At 36.0% G+C, this 10638-nt stretch overlaps 1 protein-coding gene across 1 annotated transcript; it reads right to left on the bottom strand.

Annotated features, from left to right (window-relative positions):
- Positions 1 to 104: 104 nt before the first annotated feature.
- On the bottom strand, positions 105 to 10338 carry LOC104320885 (cytochrome P450 2J2-like). The gene is made up of 9 exons (XM_009923315.2): positions 9909 to 10338; positions 8693 to 8855; positions 8009 to 8158; positions 6422 to 6582; positions 4702 to 4875; positions 4346 to 4487; positions 3529 to 3716; positions 2531 to 2672; positions 105 to 791 (listed from the first exon to the last, which is right to left on the bottom strand). The coding sequence occupies exons 1-9, from the start codon at positions 10077 to 10079 to the stop codon at positions 613 to 615; spliced, it is 1470 nt and encodes a 489-aa protein (XP_009921617.1). The 5' UTR covers positions 10080 to 10338; the 3' UTR covers positions 105 to 612.
- Between the last annotated feature and the right edge of the window lie 300 nt (positions 10339 to 10638).

The raw sequence follows: 10638 nt of genomic DNA, 5'->3' as shown, positions 1-10638 counted from the left end.
ATACTGAGGAAGTAAAGAAAAAAGGTGTAATGATTTCTAAATGCACTATGATTATAAGAGGCGTATGTGAAGTTTATACTACAATATATAATGCTTTTTGGGAGTGTGAAAGGAAAAGGAATCAACACTGTGTGTATACACTGTTATCTTCTGCAAAAGACCTTCTGTGAACACAGAGGTGTAACTGCATACTGAAGAAAATTTTTCTTTTATTCAGGCACCCTTGCTGCATCAGAACAGTTGTGCCATTTTAAGAATGTGATACCTGACTGAGCACATATGCAGGAAGCTCTGCTTGATACAGGTCACTTCTCTAAAATCCTGCATTTAATTCGTTGCTACTGTGAGTGTGAAAATACATTTTTTTGGTAACATATTATTGTGTACTTTTATATGCCTAAGATGTGATTATATGAGCTTTGGCAAGTATGCTTATTTTAATTTCTCAAGCTCAACTATATGAGGTCAGACCTCCTAAATAAAAACACTTTATATTAATTTGCTCTTCTGAGCTACCTACATATGAATACAATTGAGATAGTGATACGTGTTTTTAAAGTATCTGCAGTTATCAACTGGTTGAAGTCCCTCTGCATTGTAGTATGTTGCAGACTAGCGTGGAATAGCACAGAGCTTATATGGATGTGGCTGCAGTATTGCACCCAAAATGTACTCCAAATTGATTTCCTTTACTCCCTCAGGGAGCTGGAATGTGAATGCCCGAAGTAGGTTGGTAAAGATGATGAACAGTTCAACTCGTGCCATCTGTTCCCCCAAACATACACGGTGCCCTGCAGAAGAAAGGGAAAAAGGGTTAGTTGTATAAAGTTAAGTTCTGAAAAAGAACTTCAAACAAAATTCTACTGAGTTCTATAAATTCTGTTAATGTAAGAGAATTATTTCTTATTTCCTTCTATAAGGACAGAAGATGCCTTTGGAGGTGAGGGGAAAATGTTTATTTAACTGAGAAACTGTACATCTCTCTGTCAACTGTTCAATTTGGTTTTTTGGGTTTGGTTTTTTGGGTTTGTTTTGTTTTGTTTTTTTTCCCCCTGGAGCATTTATGAGATTCTCCCTTTCCATTTTTGCTTCTTGTTCCGTGAGAACCATGAATTGTTTCTCACTTAAGCCAGATTTTAAAAGGCTTTATATACTTCAGAGTCTTATCTTTGGTTGTTGAGGAGGGAGGATTGGAACATTGCAGGATGTGATTCTGAAGCCAAGTAGAAGGGTGTAATCAGGCTTTCTTCAACAGAAATTATGAAGGCTATATTGGGTCCTTGTAGTCCACTATCAGATCTATAAGCTAAGGGAATGAAACATAGGTATGTGCAGTGATGTATAGACTCAGTGACTCATTTTGGCGTATTGTTTTCACAGTATATTTCAGGATATCTATATATTCCAGACCAAAAAAAAAAAAAAAAAAATTCAGGATATATAAATACTCAGATTATATAAACAGAAAACAACAAAAGCAAGTTAAAAAAGAAAACTTCCTGTGCCTGGGTTGAAATGGTAGCCTAAATTAGTTGTCTTGATTCATGTAAACTAGTGGACATTTGGTGAGTAAAGGAGGCAAGATGCTAAGTACCTGTTTTGCAAATATGATTTTAGGATTTGCAGGCAATTTGGGCAAATGGTTCTAAAATCTGGATTTACTATGTTTAATCTGCTTTGTATGTTACTGTTTGCTTTTTATCTACAACAATTGTATAATAGTATAATCTGTCACAGTAATATAAAAAAACCTCAGCTATTTCATTTTTACTTTTTATATTTTTAACTTTTAGTAAATAATGCCAGCTTCCTGTTTTGTGCTACTTTTCTTCATAACCTGTTTATTGGAGAAAGTGGTAGACTAGTGAAGCTCTCCGAGTTATGTTTTATACTGCTTTTCACTCCTCCCCCCCGCCCCGCCATGTATTCAAATTGCTGCATTTTGCATTGTAGATTAGGTAAGTTGTACGTCATAATATGCTTTTGAAAAGCTAGATTTTTTTTTTTCGTTGCCTACTAATATTCTACTGAAAAGAGTGGATTTTGCTAGTTTTCTGGAGATACAAGAGAACCTGTGCTAGACTATTAGCGTAGGATTTGGGAGACTGAGGCTAGCTTTCCTGCTTTATCACAGATTTTCTCTGTATATTTTGAAAAATCATATTACTTTTTGTCTTTGGGTTTCCTGTTCTTAAGGTGAGAATAAATCAATTCTCTGATTTGAGGGTGTTACCAGGATTTAATACATTAGGGACTAAGGAGCTCATATAGCATTATAGTAGGAACCATACATCCACCAAGGAGATAGCATTAGGTCTCTTAGACATACTCATACTCTGTTTGAATGTATGAAAAATATAAAATGCAAGACAATATTAGTGGCTTTTACAGTAGAACACCTGACTTTAAATCTTTGTGTCAAATACGTTTTTATAAAAGTATGTTTTTAAAATTTTAGAATTTAGAAATAGTGTTTTTAGTCTTGCCACAAGGCACAGTGAACAGGAATATTCAAATGTTAGGGCATTACCTGCTGAGAAAGGTAAGAATGCCTCTTTGTTCACAAAGTTGCCATCGAAATCAAGGAAATGATTTGGGTTGAACTTCCCAGGGGTCGCCCAGTGCTCAGAGTCGTACACTACGGAGTGCAGATTTGGCAGTACAAGTGTGCCCTGCAACAAGAAGCAGAGATTATATTTTCCATGTATGACTGATTCTTTTTTTGGACTTCTCTCTAACAGATAATATGCCATCCTATGCCTACAGCCCAGTGTTTGGATTCAACTTGGTCTTTTCCTGTGTGCATCCAGGCATAACAAACCCTTGTATCTTCTCTTTGTGATAACGTATTATGTGTTTGCCTTTGTATAAGTTATCTTCTGTCAGGATTACTGAAGTGTCTTCATGTCTAAGCTAGAGTGGAGCTTGGATTGTTTTACATACTTGCCAGACTACTCATAACACCTTCCTTTTTGTTTTTTGTACTCTTCACTGGGTCTTTCAATTCCATCACATCAATCTTAGGCTTAATATATTTTTGACATTTATATTGTGCCAATGTGACTGTTGGATCTCTCACTGTACTGAGCTGCCATCGTCTTAAGTGTGTGGGTTTTTTGTGTGTGTGTGTGTGTTCGTTTTGTTAGGGATGACTATAGGTTGTTCCAGGCTGCTCCCTTACGTGTGAAAGTTAGCTGGCTTGACATTCATTAAACCTAATTTCTTCATTGTTCCTTAAAACACATGTTCTGCTTTGATGGCCAGACATTATCTGTATTTGACTAGTGGGAAGAAAGACTTCAGTTTTCCTTATGTTTGCTACTTGTGCTATTAGCCTTTTCCAAAGCTTTCTTCTGCCTCTGCTAATGTAGACTTAGCCCTGGTTCAGAGCACTCAGCTTTGTTTCATGTCTGCAACATGATACCACATGGTCTCCATGCAAAGTTAGGAACTGTAGAAGTTAATGTCATATAAATACTAAATACTAATAGCTCAAAACTTTAAGAAACATGGAGGTATACTCTGTACCTTTTTAACGTGAAAACCCAGCAAAGTTGTATTCTTCACGCATTGTCGAGGGACCCCAACAGAAGTAACATTGCTGTACCGCAAAGCCTCATGAATCACAGCATTTGTATATGGCAGTTTTTTACGGTCTTCATAGCTGATGATATGGGAGGGTTCCAGAACAGCCTCTATCTCTCTTTGAACCTTTTCTGCAGAGAAATGAAAATATTTTAACTTTTTCCCCCTTTTCTTCCAGCAGGTTTCTGTACAAGTATGGTCTAGGACTGGGAAAAAAAGAAATTACGTTGCTATGAAATGCGTTGGTGTGTGGTTTGACTGCTGTATTGGTTTCAGTTGATCAAGAAAGTGCATATCCCCAAAGCACAAGGTGATCTGTCATTTAAGACACATCCTGCTTGGTGATGAGGATAATACAATTCTATGTTTCAAAAAAAAAAAAAAAGATTAAAATTTGAAATAACAGATGTAATTTGTATCTTTTAAAGCTTTTCCACTTTGAAGGTTAGGAAGAGACTAGGTTGCATGAAATATCTTCAGCTTGTTATTCTGTCTTTGCCATCCCCTTCTAGTGAGATAAAACAGTGGCTACTACTAATTTCTGCTAGTGTTGCTTCTTAGTGAACTGGTGGGGAAAGCACGTTTGTTTCACTTCTTAAACTTTCATTTTCTAGATATCAGTTGTTGATGTACCACCATTCATATTAATTGTTAAGGGTTGTTTTGATGTATTGCAAGTGACTGAGCTAATACTTACACTTTAATGATGTTTGTTATGATGTAATGTTGAATGCAGTTCTCTGATAATGCTTTTGCTCACCTTGTATTTCTGGGTATTGTACCATATAGAGTAGTGCCCACAGAAGGGTGGTACTTGTTGTTTCTGTCCCTCCCAGCAAAAGATCAACCACAGTCTGAACCATATTTTCTTTATTAAATGTAGAAGTGGGGTCATCTTTGGTCTGTAGGGTACATTCACAGGAAGACTATGAAGTGGATAATTTCAGACATGTCATTGTTTGATGAAAACAGTGAGCAACGTGCCAAAACAAAAATCTTCAGTGCTAAACAACTAAAGTATGCCTAAAAAAAATTCCATAGCAGTTACTTGAACAGCAAGTATTTGTAGCAGGCATGGAGGCCGAGGAGGGGATAGTGTGATAAACAGGTACTTACCTTTGTTATTTGAGCTAGGTAGAAGTCAATGAGATCCTGTGGATCACTTGCATTCTGTCTCTCATGAGTTTGGACCTCCTTTATGACTAAATTGTGCATGAAGTTGTTGTATGCAAACACTTTCTGATGAGGTCCTGGGAGACAGTGCATAAGCCATGGAAAAGCATCATACATCTGTGATTTTAAACAGAAAGGAAGAAACATGAGCTCTTTTAAATTGAGAACCTGATTCTCATTTCCTGATAACTCTGTGAAGTCACTGCAACACATGGCTCCTAATTAGGATGAGAGGCAATAGACACAAGTCAGAGAGATATTAAATCCTGGGAACAGGCTTCCCAGAGAATCTGTGTGAAATCTCTATTCTTGGAGACTTCAAAACTTGACCAGCCAAGTCCCTAAACAACCTGACCTAATTAGGCCTGCTTTGAGCACGGAGTTGGATTAGCTGACATGCGGAGGTATCTTCCAAAGTAAATTCTTCTACATTTCTGAGAGGGATTATGAAACCTTTACATTGCCCTCTAAGTGAACTGGCATTGAGGAAAACTCATCTGATATTTGTTGATGAGCTATTAGTACTATGCAGTGGTCTAAATTGTTATGATCAAGTTGTCAATATTTAATAACCACACTTTCTATCCTTAGTAGATAGGTTGAAGACTGAAAAGGTATAGAAGCTGACTTGACCTCTCAGTCTTTGAAGGCTTTTCTCCAGTAGAGACTGGCATGTGTATTTGTTGAGGGGAAATATAATTATTTAAATTTCTTTGTATTGTGTATGTTTTGTGAATGGACTTCAGTCTCTAGGACTACTGACAGAGTATTTTATTTATGGCCTTTGATTAGGAATCTATTGGCCAGTGCAGACAACTTCTTCTACATCAGCTGACCAAAATGTCAATATCATTTAATAGTGGATATCAGGTCACAGGAGAGCAGGAGAATGATTATGTTTTACTTTTTGGATGCATACCTAATAATGCAACAGGGGCTTCTGGAAAGGGGTGAATCAGAGTAATTGAGGGCTGAATCTGGCTCACAAGCAGATTTTCTCAACCTTGATTTTTACTCTGGTTTTTTTTTTTTTTTTTTAAGGCATCTCTGTATGAAAGTATTGGAGAACCTGATAGTGTTATAGAATGCCAGTGTGCCAAAATCTGCACAACATAAGAAACAGCTAGGCTTTCAAGGACTTAAAAATATTATTGATATGATGAAATTGTCACCTGTATCTTATAAGAAGTTCAGAATAACTCAGATCTTGGTGGTAAAATGAATTACATGAGAAGCAAGATATCTTCTCAGAAGAATAGGACTTTGAAGGCTTAGTTCTTATTAACCACACTTGTGTATTTTCAAGACTAAATGAAAATTAGATTTTAGAAGTTGCTTTGATTTTAAGATATAAGAATCTTATGTATACAGCACTCTGCAAACGATTACTCATTTGAAATACATTATATATTTTAGAAATGTGAAGACCAGTTGTGATCTAGAATTTAAATTTTAGGATGTGTGATTTACTGACATGAAGAAGGAATGTAAGGCAGTAATGACATATACCAGGTATGTATTAATTTATTACTGCACAATGGCTCACAGAACAATGGTATGGATATGTTTGGGAATAATCATCACTGACCTTTAATTTGCTTGTTTTGACTTGTGAAGTGCAAATGCACTTTAAGGAATAAGAACAGGAAAATTAGATTCTTACCCTGCCCCAGATGGTAGCTTGAAAGTAGATCACAAAATAAACAGCTTTGATAAGCTTGCTGAAAGATTCATCCTCACTAGAGAAGCGATGACCAAAAACAACAGCACAAATTATATTCGCAATAGCATGGACAATGAAAGTGTGGGGGTCAAAAGGTTTGCCTGTGAATATAGAAGGTACCAGGAATATTTCTGAATAGACTACAGTGAGAAAAATGAGGAAGAGGAAGACTTTTTTTAAAATGGTAAAAATAATAGTAGATCAGACTACTTTTAGATAAATTTCACACAAGTAAACTCTAGTTTAATACAAATTAGCTGTATGGATTGGAAGTGCAGGGAATCTTTATTTTCAATCTGCTTTTTACTCCTGTAAAATATAGTGATTATTGTTTTTGAGCAGATAAACATTACATCTCTTTTCCTCTCTTTGACTTGTGGTCTGGGTTGTGTGAAAATACAAGCAATTAATTAGAACATATCCCTTCAAATCTGGAGGCAGATATTTAAGTTTGACAATTAAAAAACAAAACAAACAATCCTCCCCCCAAAAACAGGAAAAAAAAAAATTTAAAGTTTTAATTTATTAGTCATGTTGACATGACTTGTCTCCTTTTGGTTTTCAAGTACAGCTTAACAATTCAACTATATATTCCCCGCCCCCGACTGAAAAGGCAAAACTCACATCATGGGGTGGAAAACGGCTCCCATTAAAAAGGGTTAGAGCCAGAAAAAATTAAATTAGGTACACATTTCAATGGCAAGGACAACCTTTGAATTATACTACTATGGAAAATGGTGGATTATGCATTTCTGACTTAAGTCCAATGTGTGTAGTTCTTCTTGGAAAGAGTAAATACAATTATTGAGTTTAAAATTGAGGAAGGATTGCATAGAAGGTAAAGATTTGGGCTGTACAGGAACTCAGAGTTTGTTCATCTCTTACATTTTAAAGATCTGTGAATATGTTGCTCTCGGAAGAGAGATGGGCCATTTTGCTGTGTCTAGTGCAAGGAGAGTTGGAGGGACACCTTAGGCAACTTCTCTGTGTTTTCACATCAGTGTGGAACACAATGTGGGTGAGGGATTTGGCAGTTCGGAATATTTATATTTAATTGCTTTATTTTGGCATCTTGCTAAAATTCTATTGGTTTCTATTTCATCCAAACCATAAAAAGTTTTGTTGGACAACTGGATGATACATTCCTTGTGTTGGGGTTCTTTCTCTGCCAAATCCTAAAGGCCTGCTGTCCTAGAACGACTCACAGCAGGTCACAAACTGTGTATTTTATGGAGAAGAACATAGGGCTTTTCTATACTTCTTGAATGTAAGAATTGTTACCAGCTGTCCCCAAGACTGTGTTGATGATTAACATTTTTTTACTATTCTTATTTCAAAAAACAATGTTATATTGACCACTGTGCAGACAAAACATTTTTGTGAAGAATGCAATTAAGAAGCCAGTAGAAGTCCCACTAATATGAAAAATACCTATATTACTTGTAAAAATGTATTGTGAAACTTTTACTCCCCTAATCTACTATATTTCAGAAAAAGCTCTAAGTGTTATTCTTCTAGTGAATTTACCTTTTGTGTTTGCGAAGATGTCCACAAGATGACAGGCCTCTGTTTGAATTTGATGCTCTAAATTATTCTTACCAAGTGCCAGGCTTCTTATAATTGTCATGCCAAAGCGTCTCTGTTGCTTCCAGGTGTGTCCGCTTGTCAAAAAAATACCTGATGAACACAGAAATGTTTATTTTATTGCTGGGAAGGGAAATCCTTTCACTGCAGGATACAAAATTCAATTTAAATTAGGTTATGTTTCACTTACAAAGAAGATACTGTGATTTCAGATACCGACTTTTGGTCTCTAACTTAGGTTTTTATAACTCCCAGCTATATAGCTGCTTATAAATGTGACCCTGGAAACTGAGTGGTCGTGGGCTTTGGTAAGGACAGAACAGCTTTGTCTATAGATGTCACCTATGTGAACAGTCTGCTGTTTTAGAAGTGATAAAACTGAAGGGCAACTCCTCTAGGCAAATGTTCCTTTGAATCTATTGGGAAGAAAAAACATCAGTAGTATCCTTTAAGATGAGAAATTTTTGGTTTTTGCTTTTCTTAATACGCTAGCTCTGCATGGTACCCTTTTGCTATGTAAGGCCAGTTATGTACTTGTATAGCGGTAACTCACGGGTGTGTGTGTACATATAGGAAAGTGTCTGTCTTTGTGTCTTGTTCATATTTCAGTATTGTAGCATCTTGTACCTTTCTCGCCCATCATATCCCTGTAGAATGGAGTGAGAGGTCGTCCTGAAATTTCCTCTGAATGGGTGATGATGCCATCTTTTACTGCTTTGTATCCATTTAGTACAACCATAGGTGTCTGTCCCATCCACAATGTGTAGATATTTCCATAGATGTTGGTTAACTGAAGAGTTAATAACAGTAAATTAATAAATGTAAACCAGGGAATGCATACACTTAAATACTAATTTTGAGAGTTCTGTAGTTGTAACTGAAGCTGTTTGCCGACATCAAATTGAGTTATAGATTTCAGAAAAATTTAGCCTTCTGTTGTGATGTGCTTTGGGAACAGAATATAATCGTACTTTATGGAATAGATACTAAGGACAACTCTCAGAAGACTGCCTCTGAAAATTTCACAGAAAGAGAAACAGAGGGCTTGTCTGTCAGCTCAGAATCAAACAACAAATGAATACAGGCAAAAATCCCAGACCTTTTCCATTTATTTTATTAATGAACCACAATTATTGTATTTTCTTGCCTCTAACTTCTGAAGAAAGCAATGTTTTTGCATTCTTTCCTATAGCTTCTATGTGATTTTAAATTTTTTTCTATTGTCTTTCCTCAGATCATGCTTGTATTTTTCCTTAAAATAGTTTGAAGCAAGTTCCTTACTTTTTTAAAAATAGTTTTAATTGGTTTATAAAGGAATCATGCTGTGAACATTAATGGCAGTCAAATTTTCCTGCTTTGTTTTAGTAATAATCTGTTAACTGCAGACAATAAATCTTTTTGCTGTACAAATAAGAAAAAAAGAGTCAGTTTAGAGTATACACTTGGTCTGCTAATGGAGATCAGACCACTCGTGGCCTGGACATTGGGGTCAGGCAAAGGAAGTTCTACTAGATGTGGTTTACAAGGCTAGATATCAACACAGAAATAGAGAATGAAACTGTCAATGGAATATCATGCTATTGACAGTGCTTGTGATAATGTTATGCATGGATGTGACTGTATCCAAAAGAGAAAGAAAATAACAGGGAGTAAAGCAATTATGGTGTTTATTACTCAGAAATATTTTTAATAATGCAGAGTCCTTGGATTCTTTGAAATTAGCTGATAATCAAGCTTGAGGTTTAAAAATAATAATTCCAAGTTTAGACTGTTCCTATGCAATGTACAATTTAAGTTAAAATAGATTCAGATTGATTTTTCCACCATAGAGATAAATAAATACCTTAGTGAGAGTTTCTCGATGAAGTTTGAAGTCCAGCAGCCACAAATTTCCAATGATGGGTAGGGGAGCTGGTCCTGGAGGAAGCTGGGTACGCATCTGTTGCAGCTTTAGGAACTGCAGAATCAGGAGACATACTACTAAAGCTATAAAAAACTCAGCAATCCCCAACATCTTATCAAAATTTTAGCTTCTCGCTGTTTTGTTGGGTTTTGGGTTTTTTTGCATATGACTTCCTCTGAAAATTTGGAGTTGTGTAGATCAGTTTGCTTCTACTGAAATCAAACTCTTTCTCGAGAATATATGTCTGCTTTAGCCATCTCTCTCTCTCTCTCTCTGACAATCTACAGTTCTCCCAAGCTGAAGTCCTTAGAAAACTGAAATATGTGATCCTTTGCAGTTAGCCAAGCCACGCCTACTCTCTTTTATGATCTGTAATTGTGATCTGTCTCTTTTACTTAGAATTTTATTTCCTTCTTAGTATTGATACTGGGTCTAAATGCTAATTATTGAATAGTTATCCAAGGATATCAAGTGTCTTGCAGAATGGTAACACCTCATGCAGTTCCCTGTGGTTAAACGTTAAAATACCAAGGATGCACTACTTTACTACCTTTCTGAAATACTACAATTATTATGTGGTTTCTTTTATAGAAGAAGAAACATCTACACAATAACTGTCTGTTAGGATATAGTCTCTGAGATGAAAAAGAATTGAATTCATGCAGCATAA

This window comes from Haliaeetus albicilla, chromosome 9 (assembly GCF_947461875.1).
Source record: "Haliaeetus albicilla chromosome 9, bHalAlb1.1, whole genome shotgun sequence".
In the NCBI taxonomy this organism is placed as follows: domain Eukaryota; kingdom Metazoa; phylum Chordata; class Aves; order Accipitriformes; family Accipitridae; genus Haliaeetus; species Haliaeetus albicilla.
This window is presented reverse-complemented; position numbering and strand designations above follow the sequence as displayed.

What these genes read in the sequence shown, in the direction of transcription:
- LOC104320885 (XM_009923315.2), bottom strand. Translation starts at nt 10,079, where the DNA reads ATGTTGGGGATTGCTGAGTTTTTTATAGCTTTAGTAGTATGTCTCCTG. An exon ending in ATCGAGAAACTCTCACTAAG is followed by an intron (nt 8,856 to 9,908) that starts GTATTTATTTAT and finishes TTAACTCTTCAG; the next exon opens with TTAACCAACATCTATGGAAA. An exon ending in ACAATACCCAGAAATACAAG is followed by an intron (nt 3,717 to 4,345) that starts GTGAGCAAAAGC and finishes ATTTCTCTGCAG; the next exon opens with AAAAGGTTCAAAGAGAGATA.